We start from the raw sequence: 17,245 nt of genomic DNA on the forward strand, positions 1-17,245 counted from the left end.
AGTTGACATTTTGGACAATAGATGGCGTCGCACTGTACACGTCAATAAGCTTTATTTGGTACACGGTACACGTTAAACTAAAAACTAAATAATAGAAATTTATTAAAATCATTTTTCATGCTTCCAAAATGTGCAAGAATAAGCTGAAATTTAAAGTTTAACTGGCCGCTAAAATCCTATAACTAATAAAATTATTGAAAATATATAAATATTAGTGTTCATGACTATGTATCAAATGGAAGAATAAAATAAATATAATAGCTTTTTAATGAAGAAACTTAAATTCAAGCCGAAACTACTACGACCAAGATTTTTTTTGCATTCAAATTTTAAATTAAGAACATTTACGAGTGAGAATTAAATTTTGATTGAAACGGCCGGTGATATAATAATTCCAAATATTTCCGTGGACTATAAAAGCTAAATGGATTGTATTTTATGTCGAACTTTTGTTGTAATAAGTTAAACTGCACTAATAAAAATCAATAAACTGTAAGACATAAAAATCATAATTTTAAAATATCAATTTCATAAATTTTTTATTTAAATAGTAGAATAAATTAAATCTTTCATTATCATTAGAATTATTAGGTTTATAGATAAGAAAAAACGAAAAAAAATATGTAAAAATAATGGAAAATATCATATTTTCAACATGTATGTGAAAAAAATTGTATATCATGAGATTTCAGATACTGATTTTCTCAATTATGAATTGGTCATGCTCCTCGTTGTGCTGACACTTCTTCATGGCAAGATTCTCGCACCTCTCTCCGCAGAACCAGTTGACATCAGGATATTCTTCATCATCCTCGCAAAAGCTGCACATGACCAGATTCTCTTCGACTCTTCCGCAGAAACGGCAGTGCTTCAGGGGCAGCAACAAGTCTTCTTTCCAGCTTCTGATTTTGCCCTCTTCTTTATCAAGTCTTGAGAGGTATGGTGCAAACAACAGCTTTTCAGAAGGTCTCTTGATGACCTCCAAGGCAGCCCAAGTCCAATTTTGGCGATCAAGATCGATGCACATTGAAGCAATTTCCAGCTTGAGCTTGCGCAGGTCCTTTTGGACGAAGTACTTGAGAATGAGCTTGGTGTTCTCAGGGTAGCAGTTTGGTGGGGCGTAGTTTTCCGGGACTAGAATGGTCTTGCACATTTCGTACAGTTGGTGCAGAAGGACGCCGAGCCTTTGCCAGGCTGTGACTGCAGTTTGGCCCCTTCCTTTGCTTCCTCCCAGCAGATCCAAGTAGACCTCCTCAAGAGTCTGCAGTCTGAAGGTGCAACCTTTGGCCAAAGAGGATTCAGTCTGGTAAACAGTCACCAGTTCAATCATTGCGTAAACTGCCAGCAGCAGGCTTTTGAGCTGTGACGGAGCCGGTGAAGCCTCTGCAGATGCACACAAAGACCCGAATCTAGCCATGCCTTCCGTCAGCGCGAATATTATCATGTTCGTCCAGGAAGCACCTTTCAGGGTCCAATCCAGGGCCAGCCTGTGCAGATATTTGGTCATGGCTGGGTCTGTGGATGGAACATTGTTGGCTGCGTTCTGGGAGAGCAGCTCATTCAACTTCATTATCGGAGTTGAGATTGTTCTGAACTTCTTTGGCACAACACTGCAAATACGATCCAGGAACTTTCTCCTAAACGCCAGGAGGGATGTCACATGTCTTGGATTTCCTGAAAGCAGGTTGGTTGTTGTTTCTTCAGGACCTGATCGAGACTTCCAAGCATCATGATCTTTGGAAAAAAGATCTACTAGCTCCTCAAGGAAGAACATGGACAACTTGTACTTGAAATCGGGGCTACTATCTTTGCGGAAGCAATTCACAAAAGCTGGCAGGATGTAGTAGATGAAGGTCCAGTCAGGGTATCTTGGATTACTTTTAGTTTCCACATGGACCATTTGCTTTGCCAGTTGGAACACACGTTCCTAAAACAAGGTAAGATTTTTTTAATTTTTTTTTTTATTAAATCAATATTTCAAGGGCTTTTACCTCAATTGAGTTCTGCGGCTTGGCTTGGTCCAGCGTCTGCAAAAGCTTTTCGGGAATATAGCTCGATCCATTCCATCCTTCCAAACTTTTGTCAACCATCTTCTGAAAGCCATCAGCTTTTACAAATTCATCAAAGATCCAAAATGCTCGGTTAATGTCCAACTCTATCAAAAAGCTTTCATCAGCATCTTGATGTAATGTTCGGTTTGCAACAAAAGGGGTCGATCTGGATAGCAAACCGAGCATGATGGAATTGTGCTCTTGAACAAGCAAAGTTAGCAGGCAACTGCTCTGAGTGATAGTGTGAACTTGGGTTCCATTGTATGTTTTCGACATTTCGGTAACTACATTTTTTAAAAACTTTGTGTAGCTCGTGTGATCTAGAAATTTTAAATTTGCTGACTTCGAGAGATAAACCTTGTTTAAAGCTTTGTCAAGTGAGCTCGTGAAAATTGGTGCTTCGTCCAAAAGTGAGAATACCTTGCTCTCGTTGATTTTTGCCTTCAGATCCTCGATTTTTGTAATGATGTCACCAAAGCAAGGCTTGATCACTTTAAAACTGTTGACCCAATACGAAAAGGTATACATAGATTCCTCTAGTTCATTATCAGAGTCCACAAAGATGTTTCCATTATGAATGAAAACTTCTTTTTTCTCTTCAGTTTTATCATTCTTGGCACGAAGTTGCGCAATTACACCAGGCAGAGATTTAAAGAAGTGTAATAGGAATAACTCATGGTTATTATCTCTAAAAAGGAACGCCTTCAGATAGCCCAAACAGGGTGCAACGACGTCCTCCATAATCAGTGTAGTCACTCTATCGTCCTTTTTTGGATACATTTTCACCTGATGGCCAATCAGGGCAAATCCGTAGTTCAGTCTTCTTTGCAGATCACTAAATAACATCAAGATAATTTGGACTGCAGAGGCAATCTGTGGTGGAAAGGATGAGCTCTTGAAAGTATGAAAGTTGTGGTTTATTTCAAAATTCAGCAAAGCGTTTTGAGCTGCCACAAGCCACTGGTTGAGCAGGACAGGATTGAAATGCAGTTGCCAAAGGACTCCCTCGTTGAACAGGAAATCCTCCTCAGCAGTTTCCTTATTTCCCCTCGCAGCAGGGTTTTTCATTCTGTGCGAAGAAAGTTCACATGACGAGTAATTGGTGACAAAAGCTGCCAAGGCCATCAGTGTAGACTTGTCATTATCCCTGGCGGCCTCATCCACCTTGCTCCAGAAGGAAAGACCTGAGCATTCAATACTGAAGGCTGTCCGAGTTGCCATGGTGAGGTCGTAGAATCGATCCTCCTCCGTCTTGGATTTTCCGCAGAACAAGAGCTGACAAGTGTAGAATTCTTTGTCTGCATACTCTGGCATGGCCAGTGTCTGGGTGAGGTAGAGTGTCATAAGCAGTTTGTTTTTGGTGAAAAATATATTTTTGAGGAATGATTCTCGAGTTGACAGAACATCGTCCGATGGTTGTTTACTGTCCTTGCAGCACTCAATCCACGGAAGGTAGGGTAAATAAGCCACATGCTTGGTCAGTTCTAGGAAGAATGCTAAAATTTTGAGGATAAAATGAGATGAAGGAAATTATTTTAATTTATTCAAAACACAAACATTTCTCAATCTCTTCATCTGCTAGTTCAGTAGGTGATAGTGGCAGTTCCCGGTGCATTGTGTGCTGCAGGTAGTGCAGATTATCCCTGCTTATTATTCCGACTTTTCCATTATTCACTTTCTTCTTTTTATTCTTGCTCATTGTTGTTCCAAAATCAGGTATGCAATCTGAAAAATAGAAAACAACATTAAATATGATATTTCTATAATAATTAATTATATAAAAAATTTAAGCAGCAGTGCATGCTTCAAGTCGACTTCAAAAGTGGATCCACTAAAATATTGAAAAAAAAAACTATATTTCTGAATTTAACCCAAAAACTCTGTTGATAATTTATTTTAAGCTTGGTAAGGACACAACATGTTTAATGACAAACATAACTTTCTGAAATTTTAAATTTAATTTAAAAAACCCCGTCATCCACAATGGCATTATGACCAATATTATTTTGATATAATTTTCACGATTTATTTTTTTTGCAGGAGTGCTTGGCGGTCGGCGCTTGCAACTTCTAAAATTTAAATAATAATTTAATAATAACTTGTGATTTTTAGTTGAATTGTGATTTTTTTTAAATTTTATTGCGTTCATGCGTTTTCATTTTGTATCGACAAATTTTCGTCCTCTCTCTTATTCAGCTCTTGAATACAAAATACAAAGATAAACATGCGATTTTTTACCTGAAACCACGAAAAATACAAATGGGAATCTGATTGACAAGTGCGTGAAGGTCGCAGGTTTGATCACTCTGCGGCTCTGCGTGCAGCCGTGCACCCTAAAATCTACCCTTTTCAGGGCGACGCTGGAGATCGAAGTCGGGCTGCAAAACAGAAATGCGTGTGTGCAATGTGACCGGACCGAGGAGTTAGTTCCAAACTCCTTGCGTGTGGCATCCGCGTTGTGCGCCAGGCGCCAGCTGACCTGAGGAGGGTTTGATTTATTTTGGCACAATTGTTCCCGCTGCTTATTAAGCAGCGGGAATACGGGAGAGGGGGAAGGGAGATGGTATACGGTGAGTTGTTCCGCCGGGGACTTGTTCCATAAGAAAAAGGTGAGTTGTTCCGGCCAATCAGAGCAAAGTGCCGCGCCCCCTGCACAATAGGGGAGTTGTTCCAGGCGAAGAAACACTAAAAGATTAATTTTTTCCTCACTTTCACCTCTGATTTAATTTTCTAGATAGTCGATTGTTTTGAATTTATAATTATTGCTAGTTAAATTGAAAATCCCGAATACGTTGGCAGGGTAATAATTTTTTAAATAAAGATTTAATATATTAAACACTCCGTGAGCGTCCGTGAGCAATGATTTTTTTAATAAACTTAATTTGCACGAGTTTTAAATTGATATAAATTCAATTTCATTTTAGCGCCCAAATCAAAATTTTCAGCAATGTCCGTCCAAAATATTAACGAAGAAGTCGATTCAACAAAAAATTCACAACTAGAATTAAGTAAAAAAACCAACAAGCAATAAAAGCATTATTAAAATAATTTTATAGACCAAATTGAATAGGAAATTATGATTATAGTAGCAGACTTAAGGCTTAGAGAAATATTGATTGTATATTTAATTTGTGAAAAAGTTATACGTGGGGGAAAACCTGATTTAGAATATAATAATGCAATCAAATTTCAAAATTGTTTCGGAATTTTATCATGTAATTGATTTTTCAAAAGATGACGTATCTTTGAAATAAATTTTGAATGCCATCATTTAAATCAATATATATCTTTCAAATACTCATGGAACAACTACCCTACTGTAAAGGGGGGCGCGACTCTTTGCTCTGATTGGCCGGAACAACTCACCTTTTTCTTATGGAACAAGTCCCCGGCGGAACAACTCACCTACAACCGTGTAACACCGTTTGGATTATAATGGAAATCTCACATGCAATTTTTTTAATTTTAAATTTGAATGCAAAAAAATTCAACTTTTATTTTTGAATAAGCTAAGATAAAACATATATAATTAAATCGATGGTGAAGTTGAAAAACAGCAGCGCGACCCGCTCATCTCCCTTAACAACCAAGGGAGAGGTTAAGGGAGATGAGCGGGTCGCGCTGCTGTTTTTCAACTTCACCATCGATTTAATTATATATGTTTTATCTTAGCTTATTCAAAAATAAAAGTTGAATTTTTTTGCATTCAAATTTAAAATTAAAAAAATTGCATGTGAGATTTCCATTATAATCCAAACGGTGTTACACGGGCCGCGGTCCAAACCTCGCGCACTATGCCCTAAACACTAAAACCTCCTTGGTTTTAGGGCGCGTAGTCCCCTTTGCACACTAAAGGGGGCGGATCCACACTAGGTGAAGTGCGTAGGGTAAAATTTTGGACCGCAGCCACGGTGTTAATATAATAATTCTGTGGACCACTTTGTCCAGATGACAAAAAATTATAAGAGTATGCACATTTCATATTTAAGAGAACACAAAAAGATCCGCGCTTAAAGGATGAGTGCAAGAGACTTGAAATGTGCATAACTTGCATAATATAAGTACAACCAATATCCCCAGCTGACTGCCAATTCTATACTTTCACTGCCTATTTACAGAGTGACATTAAACTAGTTTTAAACTTTAACTCTGTCCTACAACCCATAATACCTTAACACCTCTTTACATTTATTTTCATTATAGACTTTTATGTATGTGGATTGAAAAATTATTTATTACCCAATGAGTATTATTATTTATAGTTGTCTCGTACGGACCTCCTCATTATTATAGCACCATTTAACGTTGACCTTGATCGTAAGAATAGCATTACAAGGTCATGCAATGCTGATCGCTATAATGAGGTCCCTGCCTGTGAAAGGGGCCTAACTTGGGCCTACCTACGTCCTATTACTATACCACGTCCGGCAATCGTAGGCGGCTTGGGCGAGATGATTGAATCCAGAGATAAGGCCAAATATGACGTCACTCCATTGAGCGCATGTCTCATTCCGAACGCAGATCGGGAATTCGAAACGTGTTGGTGTCGAATGGAGCTTGCGGATTGGTTGTAACCGGAGTGATCGACGAATGGGGAACAAGAAGAGGAGCGAGAAACGCGGAACGAGAGAAATAGGACAGCAACAAGGACGGAGGGAAAACCTCGTCTCGTCGATAGAAGATCGGAATTTCTTAGTATTTTCATCCGTTCAAAGCTTAATTGTTCTCTTAAAGGTGAATATTTCATTTTAGAGAGTTCATTCTTTAGGTTAAGACACAAGCAGGTGGTGTGGTAAGCCTCTATTCGAAGAAATTCGCTGCCGAAATTCGGGAACCCGCACGGCGAGGCGCTTTCGCCATCTTGATTCCCTGCAATCACGCCGATTTCCATTCGTTTTTCTCAATAATGTAATCGCATCCTCGGACCACTGCACCTTTATTCTATTTAGCCCTGTCGCTCTTGCTCACTTCTGCTCGTAAGCTGCGTCAGAGGTGGCGATTTGCAGCTGGATTTGCGACTCGCGGCATGAGAGAGTGCCATTGATCCGCATACACAGACACCGCAGAGAGGAATTAGTCACTTTGCCCGACGCATACGTTCGCCCGCTTGCGAAATACCCTTCACATGGGTGACGTTGATTCAGCTACGTTCCTAAATCGAGATCATTAATTCATAGGTCTCCCCGCCCGTATGGTTTATGAAAATTTATTTCGTACTTAAAATTAAGTTTTTTCTTAATTCAAGTGCATAACCGTACATTCTATGCGTTTTTTTTTTTATTATTTTATGTATACGTTTTATTTTTATTTTACTTTGGGCGTAAATCAGGGTATCACTTTGCTTTTTTTATCTTTCCACTTCATTTTCTGCATATGGAATTTTCTTTAAATTATCTTTAAAATTATTATTTTTAAATTTCATTTTTTCGTTGCATTAAAAATTTAGAAATAATTAAATCCTCGGCATTCTTGCTCTGATGTATAAAAAGCAAGAATATTTTTGCCTCTTTCGCAAATCCCTTTTTTACTCTAAGCGTCGCAAAAAATAATCCTAACATTATTTTCTGGATTAAACTGGAAATATTGGTTAAACTTCATTATTAAAGCTACCTAGGAAATATTTTGATGGATAATATGACGCAATGGCACCAAAATTATTTTCCACTTATGGTAAAATGACCAAAAAATTTATTTTGGAAAAGTGTAGCATTTTTTTCTTAGTTTTTTTTAATGCCATGCCATTGATGCCATTTATTTTTTCCCTTAGAATTTTATTGTTTTCAGTTACGTTTTCAATATACTTTTTTTGAACACTTTTGTGGTACAGATTTTGTTGATAATTCAAAAATAGTGTGCAGCTTTTATTGAGCGTTCAAATCTGTTAAAATCATCACAAATATAAAAGCTGAAAAAAAAATAATAAAAGTAAGCTTATTGCCAAGTAGTTTTTTTTTTTTAATTTGGCGACTGCTGTTTTCAAACTACACATTGCAGATAATGAATTGTGTTGATTTCCATCAAATTATTTATATTGACAGACTTTGTATAAAGCTACTTGGTATGGTAGTTGTTTATTTAGTGTACTCGATCTAATTATTGTTATCAGGATTTAAAAAAAAAATATTCGAACTTGTTTGATCCAAAAAATCAATTAGCCACAATTTTTCAAGCAGAAAAGTTTGTATAAAGAGTTTTGTCTACAGTGGATTTTTTTATGTTGCTTCATTTTGCAAATGGATTTTGCTTAAATTATAAATATCACAAAAAGTGGCATGTGGAAATTTGATTCATGACTTTAATGAGTATTTCACGAGTTCTTTGAGTAGCTATTGATCTATTAAATTAGAAAATGTAAGCAGGATACTTTTGTTAGAATAAATCCGGATTACATATATTTGCATAAAAATATACAAACTTGAATTAAAGAAATCTTTGCTTTCATCAAGAGTATAAAATTGTTTAATAAAGTATTTCATCTTTATATGGAAGTATCAATGCGGACAATTTTGCTCAGACCAAATTTCTATAGGAAATAACGAAGCAGCACTAATTTCATAGAGGGCACCTTTCCAGTTTCCACCGACCAATATAAGTGTCAAGATCAATATATGAAATGTATTGATCGTGAGGATGGCTGGGCTATCACCATGAAGCTCGAAATTACGTCACTTTTATTGATCAGGTGCTCTGAATTGTTTCTGGAATAAAATATTAACAGGAGGACAAGAATAATAGAGAAGGTGCTTTTATGCAGTGTTTTAAAAACGCTACGCTACAAAATCATATAATTATTTTGGACGTGGAAGTTTTGAAATCCTGGTAAAACGAAGCAGGTCGCCTTAATCGTACATCAGTCCATCAATAACCTCATCTGCATTATTTTTTTTATATATAAATTTGAATCAGCAAAGAGAAGCATTCCTTTTTTAATTTTTTTTTTCAATTAAAAGTTAATGCAAAATTTATCATTCATCGATTTTTGTTTGTTTTTTCGCTCTCTTCATTTTCATACCATAATAATTATACAGATGGAGACTTCTGTGTCAATTTGGACGGCTTAGAATAAAATATACATTTACTAGGAAAATCCATTAATTTCGAGACGCAAATTTGATTAAAATAAGTGGCAATTGTGGTGCGGAAATTGTGCTGAAAAAAGAGATGAGCACTTGGGTCGCTGTCAATCCTCCCATCTGGACTTTGCCGCTGTGTTAATAGTCTCACTGTACACGCAGGCCACCATGTTCTGCTGTTGAGCATCTTGGCGCGGAGTGCGCTCAACTCCTCCCTTCGCCCGTGACTAAATTAACACAACGGTGAACTGAAAAGCTGGAAAACTATTAATCTGATTTCCCTTTCGCAATAACAGTGAAGAGTGTGCAATTTATTCATTTTTTATTGTTAAATCCCTCTTGGAAATGGTACCAGCAGGTCTGCAATATCTTAATGGCTGATAATATGGATCTCCGTTGAACACGGTTGTCTGTGGACCCACTGGGCCAGGGGGAAATGAGTACGGGATAGACTTAGTTGTTGGGGATTTCAAGGATCAGGAAAGTTAATCCAATTAGATTAAGCTTACTTTCTTTTTTAAATTAAAATAAGTACCAATTAAATTGAAAAACTCTGCCATTATTATTATTTTCATAAATTTAACTTTAATAATGATGTTTCTGTAAAATAAATTAAAGCAGATACCGCCAGTTACTTGCATTAGTAAAATCAAGATTTATCTAATATTTTTCGCTATATTTCCCATTAAAACTACAGCAAGAAAACTTATTAAAAGGATCGCGTCTAGATAAAAATTTTTAAAAATCTGCTGCAATATTAACTATTACAATTACGCTTCCCAAAGTCGCTAATAATACAAGCCTACATAAAACAATCGCTCGCAATCAACTAATTCACTCGCTCTTTCCGCAACAAATAATTGCGGCTCACTCTGCTTGTCTACAATGAGCTCGCTCACTATTATTGGTGTTTATTCCTCACAAATCAAATCAAAATAGAAAGAAAATCTAAGTAACGGCAACACCTTAAGCAAACAAGTAGCTAAAACGCGGGGCCTCTAGAGGTCCTCGCCGACATGAGTGTCAAGCTAATTATTATTCATGGTTTGTCTTAATCTATGGAATTAAAAATTATATTATGCCACTGAACGTTCGGTATGATCGATAAATAAATATAAATGATTCAAAATCCACTAAATGAATAAAAAGGTATGGAATAAAAAGATTTTTTACTTTGAAATAAATAAAATAAAAGATTTTGTACCTTTTTCCCCAATGCTTTTGCATCATTTAAACAGTGAAATTTCCAAAATATTTTCCTTGACAAAATTAAAGCAGCTCGTAGTAATGGGCTTTCAACTATGATTTCATGGCTTTCGGCGGCTAAAGTTTTTTTATTTATTACATTTTTTTATGAATTCTACAAATTTTATTTTACATATTTTAATTTTGAAGAGAAAATAAATAAAACATTAGATTACACGAGAAAATTTGCGATTTCAAGAGGAATCTACTTGTGCATTATGTGATCAAGATGAATTATTTCAATATGTTTCAATACAAAATATTTAAAAAGTCCTTTTAAATGCAGATTAATAAATTTTCATTCGGCGTTTTTTTTTTTTTTAATTAAAATGTTTTTTCCTCCATAATATGAAATAGAAATCTTGACTTATACTTTTTGTAGTATTTAAAAAACGTCAACCCAGCCTTTTTTTCTTCATGAGCTTGTACTTTAAGGGTATTTTAAAAGAAAAAAAGCGTGATTATTATAATTTTAGCGTCAAGCCACGTAGAAGAAAAGATTTTCATATTAATTTACAGTATATTTAATTGGCGAAATACATATTTTACGCTAACTAAAAAGAAACAAAACCCGCTCAGATAAATAATACTGTTTTTATTTAATCTTACCGCCTTTTTCAGTTTCCAACGCTATAATCATTAAAATAATATAATATTTGTGATTTTTTTTTTAAATACGCCTAACTTATTAAACTGACATTGTGATAGAATTGGAGTGTTTGGCAAGGCTTATAAAGATGTAATAAGTAAGAGTTTGCTAAACATTCAAGGAAATTTAAAAATAATAATTAATTTTTGCGCTCCTCGCACGAAAATATTAAATTTCTAAAATTCGGTTCAACCAATTTGATAATTTTAGCTACGCCTAAATTAAATAAATTTTTGATTATACATCTGCAAATTCTTCCTTTCTATTTATCTGCTATTTGTCTTCTGTATTGCTGTCTGTTAAGTTTAAGAAAAGGAGAAGTTATAACATGAATGGAAATAGAAATTCGAAATAATTTGCAGAATCGACTGGCAGCTGAATTGCGGCGGCAACATGAGTGTCATCATCAGGCTGCAGAATCTGCCGTGGTCGGCCAACGCGCTGGACATCAGGCAGTTCTTCCAGGGTCTCGCCATTCCTGAGGGCGGCGTGCACATAGTTGGGGGAGAGAATGGAGATGCATTCATTGCATTCAGGTACATATATGCAGTTGAAAAAATAACAATTGAGAATTCAAATCATCATTTAATTTTGTCAATGAAAATATATCCAAGAAATGATATGAATAATATAATAATAAAAGCACATATTTTGTTTTATGGAAACCATCAGCAATTAATTATTCCTGTTTTTGAATTGCATAACATTAAATGGATTTTTCAATCACACCTCTTTTGTGTTGAAGCAAATAAAAAAATAAATATAAATATATTAAAAATATTTTTGTAAGATTGAGAACGCATAATGGTTTGATGTCAAAAAAGCTAAGTTAAAAAGAATTATTTTTAATTTTATGTGAAAGTATTTAAATGGAAGCCGTATAGCGCCAAGCCCATTTATTGATTGAGAATTAGCATAATTTGTTTTTTCATTTACCTTTGTTACACTTATAAGTGTGCAAATAAATCTTACTAAATGCCAAAAATAATTCAATTATTTAATTACTTGGCAACTTCTGTACCCAACAGTAAAAGTTAATAGTGATGATTATATTCATTTCCTGTTTTCATTAATTGAGATTTCACAGAGCTAATTATTATGGAATTCAAATATTTAAAAAAATAATAATAATAAAGTGAAAAATTTCTTGGTTACTTACTATCCTTTCAACTCTACAGCACTGACGAAGATGCTCGCCAGGCTATGATGCACACCGGAGGCAAAATTAAAGAGGTACAAGTATCTCTTCTGCTCAGCAGCCGCACCGAAATGCAGAAAGTCATCGACACTGCCCGTCAAAAAGTCCTGGGTATTCAGGCCGCAAGCCTCATCGCTCCGGCCCAACCTGTTGCCCCAGTTCAGCAACCCATTCAGCAGCCAGTAGTTCAGCAGCCTGTGGTTAATCAGCCACCAGCAGCAGTAGTACCAAACATCCCTATTGTTTCCTCCCCTCAGATGACCATGCCTATGCAGAGCATGCCGTCGCAGCTTTCAATACAGCAGCGCCTCCTGGGAATGGTCGGCATGGGAATGGCCCAGTTGAACAATTTGCCCATGGGCAACACTCCACAAAACAACCAGCAAATCATGCACCCTCACATGATGTCCGCCCATCAGCCACCACCTCACTTTCCTCACCAGCAGCCACCCCCACACCATGCACTTCCAACTCAGCAGCCAAACAACCCAATGATGGCTCAGCAACACCACAATCCATTGATGGTTCAGCAGCACCCTTCCCTACCAAATCAACCCCTTCTGCAGAATCAGCCCAACAAGCCCATCGAACGCCGCACCAGCAGGGATGCCAGAGGTGAAAAGAAGAGGTCCCGTTCTCGATCGAGGGATCGGAAACGCTCGAGGGACCGCAGAGACCGCAGTGGTGGAAGCAGTCGGAGGCGCCGCTCTCGCAGCCGGTCCCGAGATCGAAATCGCAGGCGCGACAGAAGCAGAAGTCGAGAAAAGTCAAAGGACAGGGGCTCAAACAGGGAGAGCAGAGACAGACGTCGCGAAGAGCGGAGCAAGGGTGGTAAGGAGGAAAAGAGCAGAGGCAAGGACGAACCCGCAAACAACGTGGCAAAGAACAACCAGCAAGCACCCACACCTTGGGCCACTCCGAATGTGGGAGGCGCTGCTCCTGGCATGCCAATGAACATGCCGCGCTTTCCTTTTCCGCAAAACATGCAGGGTGACATGGGAGTTTGGGGCCAGCAGAACAACTTCAACCCCCAGCAGGCTCAGATGCAGCAGCAGATGGCCTTCCCCCAGAACGGTGGCCCTCCGATGAACCAGCAGAGGCGGCAAAATTCTTGCGTCGAGATGTCCAACATGTCCAGTATGGCCGGCTACCGGGACATCCGCGATTTCTTCCAAAATCTGCATGTGGTCAACATCAAACTGGTCTGCGACGAGAAGGGCCAGAAGGTGGGCAAAGCGTTTGTCAAGTTTGGAACGCCAGAATGCAAAGTGGCGGCTGTCAAAATGAACGGAACCATGTTCAAAGGTACCCAAAGGGTGGAGGTGAAGCCCTGCTCTGAGAAGGATTACGATCGAGCCCTAGACTCGTTTTCGCCAAACCAAGAGCCGGCAGTGGTTGCCATCACCAACATACCTCCCTATGCAAACGAAGTGGACGTCAAGCGGGTGTTCCATGGTGCTCGAATATTCAACGTTGTCCTCATGCACCCCGGAGACGACACTGCCATCCCTTCGGCCTTTGTTCAGTTTTCGACACAAAATGAGAAAAGCCGAGCTGTGGCTGCGAGCGGAAAATTGAAAATTGACGGCAAAGAAATTTACGTCACAGAGAGTTCGTTTGAGGACATCTTCAGGGCGCAAAAGGCTGTGCAGAATCAGGTGGTGGCAAGCAAGAGTGACACCACTCCTGCAACCCCCTCTCCCCAGAAGGAATTAGTTATCCCCCCAGGACCAGTTGTTTCTGAATGCATCCTGTTGCAAGACTTGCCCACGTCCGTCAACAACAGAGAAATCCTCGACTTCTTCTCGGACGTTGGTCTCATCCCCCTGCACATTTACATCATGCAGGATGACAAGGGTGCTCCAGTAGGGGACGCTTTTTGCGAGTTCCGCAATCCGGCAGAAGGTGCTCGGGCCGTCGGCAAGAACAAGTCCACTCTGGGGAGCAAGGAGGTCAGCGTGCGGCCTGTGGCCCGGCAGGAGATGGAAATGGCCCTTGGCTTTGCAAAAAATCCCAGCCAAATGATGCCTAGAAATGGACAGGAGCACATGAGGCCCCCGATGAGACCCAACTTCATGGGACGACCTCCATTTGACCCTCGAAATCCGCAAATGTTTGGCCCCAGAGGACCGTTCCAGCGACCCCCTTTCCCTCCACACATGATGGGAATGAGGCAAAGGCCACCTTTCAATATGTCCGGACCTCTCCCGCCTCAACAACAGGAGCCCGAGTTCGGCAAGCCTGGTTGTGTAGTGGAAGTGACCAATGTGCCATTTCAGGCAGATATTGATGAGATCTTGAGTTTTTTTGCCGACTTTGATTTGACAAGACAGGACATTATCAGGAGGTACAATGACAATGGCAAGCCAACAGGGGACTTGCGAATTTCGTTTCACACACCCCAAGATGCCCAAAGGGCATTGATGCTCAAGTTCAAAAAAATGAGAGACCGACAGATCTTCATTAACTTGCTGCAGGCGTAAAATAAGTGTAAACTGATTGTGAACTGTGTAGACTTTTTATTTTTGTTTCATTGAATTCTGAATTAAAAACCAACAATGCATATATATTTATATGCGCAGATCCTAGTTTTGTATTAATTAGGTTTACTAATTAATTATTATGCAAATAAATATAAACGTACAAATACAAATTCATGATTTGGTTTTAATTATATCTTTCCTCCGTTGCATTGAAAGTGAGAAAAAATTAAGTATTAAGTTATGTAAAATTTTGATTCAATATTTCAAGCTTTAAAAGTAAAGTAAATTAAAAATAAAATAACTATAATTTAATTTGTATTATTATTATTTTTTTAATAAAATTACCAAACAGTCTTCCAGCATGGAATTTGAATTTTTAACAAATCGTTTGAATCACAATGACACATTTTAAATATGATTTCTGACTTATTCATGCAAACATCAAAAGCTCAAAATTGTAATTTTTGGACAATATCTCTTCTTTCAAATCGGTAAGGAATGATGGTTTTGTCAATTGAATCACACCTTCTTCACACATGATCCCTGTGAGATTAGGACAATTATTATAGAAATTCTCTACGGTTGCTTGGCTGATCAGGGTTGAACCCGCAAATATGATCCTCCTTAACTTAGGAAGCTGATTGTCTTTAAAAAAATTTAAGAAAAAGATATTGATATTAGATAAAGAATGGAAAACATCAATTTTCATAACATCCAAATTTTCTCCATGGAGAAGAATGGAAAGTATAGTTGACACATCGTAACTATTTTTGCTGACTAGGGTCAAGTGCTTGAGGTGGGAATAAATTCCTGACGGAATTCGATCACATGACTGACCAGTTTCAACATTCTTGGCAGCCAAGTGGCGCAGATAGGGACAAGCCTTTCCAATCGATATCAACGCTCGAGCGTCCAACTCGCAAACGGTCTCACCAAGGACAAGCTCAGTCAGGTGGTATCCTTTCACAGACAAAAAGCTCAGCAGAGTTTCTGGCGTCGTTTGGAAGTTGCCTAGCGAGAGATGGCTCAATTTTAGACTTGAACTTGCAATTGCTTTTAATATGGCTTCTGTTTCTTTGTGGTGAGATTCTGTTGGCAGATCCTTTGCAAGACCGAGATCCATGTGAAGTTGAACCAAGTTCGGAAAGTGTTCCACAACAAACTGGACATGACTGAGGTTGCATCGATCTATTTTGAGGGCAACAATTTTGTATTTCTTTGTGCAACCGTCAGCAGACAAAGTCTGCAAAACACTCTCCATATACGGGTAGTTCATTGACTTGAGGTTGGGAATGCTCTGCATTAGTTTGATTATTCCTCTCGGGGTGATTTGTTTGCTCTGCATTCTCCCGGCGCCGATCCAAATCCTCTTCAGTTTCTGGCAATTGGTCAGATGCATTAAACCAGCGTCTGTGACGTGGTAGCCCATTTTCAGGGCGTTGAAGTTGAACTCTGCAGACAAATTTCGAGACTTGGAGATGACCCAGATTTCCTCCAGCAGAGGACAGCTCTCACCGATGACCTTGAGGATGCCATCGGTGAGCACGTTGGATAGGTGGAGGAGCCGCAACTTGGACATGTCCCTCAGTTGGGCCTGCCAGAAAGATTCCTTAATTGAGCTCAATTGGGACGAGGACAAACTTAAAGAGTGGATTTCGAATCTGGTGAGGTCTTTGTGCATGACTGTGGTGAGGAAGAGGAGCAGTTTAAAAACTGATTTGTTGTTGTAATCGTCAGTGTAGTCCTTGTGGTGTCTCTTGTTGCATATGGTTTCGCGCAGACCGTACGGTAGAGGGTTGATGAAGTGCTGCTGCACCTGTTGGATGGCATTGGTTGTGTCAATTCTGTTGTCAAACAAGTCCAACTCGCCAGCTCGTTGTATGCCCGAGGTCTCATAGATTTTGTCGCAAGCTTCGCGAATCATCCTGCAGACGTCAGGGACACACAACCAGTAGAGGGAACTTGGTTGCTTGTGCTGTGGCATTTTGGTTTGGTGAATCGTCTGAAAATTTGTTACCTGAATTAGAGAGTTTCAATAGAAAATAGTTTAAGTAATGCAAAAAAAAAACGTAAAATACATATAAATTAATTTTTAATATTATTATTTACTGTCATATCATAACATAAAAACCACTGTCTTTATTTTTAAAAATTAAAAAATTTATAGTTTGATAATTTGAATTTTTCTGGTCTTTTCCATCTTCCAATCCTTTATCCTTTAATTTGAGCGCAATGCGTGTAATAATCTGATGTTGAAAAAAGTTCTTACACTTGTTTCACTCACCCATTCACGAGTAGCAACGCCCAGGTTAATAATTAACAGGTTGCAAAAGCCGTCATAATTATAAGCAAGCAAAATTTTAGCTCATGAATACGGATAATTTTGCTGCAACAACACTGCGTCAGGTGATTTTTGTGATTTTGAAATTTGTTTTGAAAATTAGGTCAATAGTTTGAAGAAAGATGTCACTTCAGTCGAGTTTGAAATTTCAGCCAATAGGAATAGAGAACAGGCTGAACAGAGTGGAAAGGAGGGCGGGGTCGGT

At 38.3% G+C, this 17,245-nt stretch overlaps 3 protein-coding genes across 9 annotated transcripts; 1 reads left to right on the forward strand and 2 right to left on the reverse strand.

Moving 5' to 3' along the window:
* Positions 1-81: 81 nt before the first annotated feature.
* LOC132200735 (uncharacterized) lies at positions 82-7,139 on the reverse strand. Of its 6 annotated transcripts, XM_059626453.1 has the most exons (7): positions 6,986-7,139; positions 6,291-6,920; positions 4,290-4,530; positions 3,609-3,776; positions 2,472-3,547; positions 1,992-2,093; positions 82-1,927 (listed from the first exon to the last, which is right to left on the reverse strand). In XM_059626453.1, the coding sequence occupies exons 4-7, from the start codon at positions 3,748-3,750 to the stop codon at positions 689-691; spliced, it is 2,559 nt and encodes an 852-aa protein (XP_059482436.1). In that variant the 5' UTR covers positions 3,751-3,776; positions 4,290-4,530; positions 6,291-6,920; positions 6,986-7,139; the 3' UTR covers positions 82-688. The 6 variants fall into 6 exon arrangements, with proteins under 6 accessions (XP_059482436.1, XP_059482419.1, XP_059482411.1 ...); XM_059626436.1 differs by having other exon boundaries at positions 1,992-3,547; positions 6,471-6,920; positions 6,986-7,138; XM_059626428.1 differs by having other exon boundaries at positions 1,992-3,547; positions 6,456-6,920; positions 6,986-7,138.
* On the forward strand, positions 6,628-14,863 carry LOC132200786 (RNA-binding protein 12). Its single transcript, XM_059626505.1, has 3 exons — positions 6,628-6,785; positions 11,381-11,554; positions 12,197-14,863. Exons 2-3 carry the CDS (start codon positions 11,412-11,414, stop codon positions 14,697-14,699), a joined length of 2,646 nt encoding a protein of 881 aa, XP_059482488.1. The 5' UTR covers positions 6,628-6,785; positions 11,381-11,411; the 3' UTR covers positions 14,700-14,863.
* Positions 14,749-17,220, reverse strand: LOC132200822 (uncharacterized). Of its 2 annotated transcripts, none has more exons than XM_059626569.1 (2): positions 16,969-17,220; positions 14,749-16,701 (listed from the first exon to the last, which is right to left on the reverse strand). In XM_059626569.1, exon 2 carries the CDS (start codon positions 16,681-16,683, stop codon positions 15,130-15,132), a length of 1,554 nt encoding a protein of 517 aa, XP_059482552.1. In that variant the 5' UTR covers positions 16,684-16,701; positions 16,969-17,220; the 3' UTR covers positions 14,749-15,129. The 2 variants fall into 2 exon arrangements, with proteins under 2 accessions (XP_059482552.1, XP_059482544.1); XM_059626561.1 differs by having other exon boundaries at positions 14,750-16,701; positions 16,984-17,219.
* Positions 17,221-17,245: the final 25 nt, after the last annotated feature.

Source organism: Neocloeon triangulifer, unplaced genomic scaffold (genome assembly GCF_031216515.1).
Source record: "Neocloeon triangulifer isolate White Clay Creek 2 clone unplaced genomic scaffold, ASM3121651v1 ptg000001l, whole genome shotgun sequence".
Classification (NCBI taxonomy): Eukaryota; Metazoa; Arthropoda; class Insecta; order Ephemeroptera; family Baetidae; genus Neocloeon; species Neocloeon triangulifer.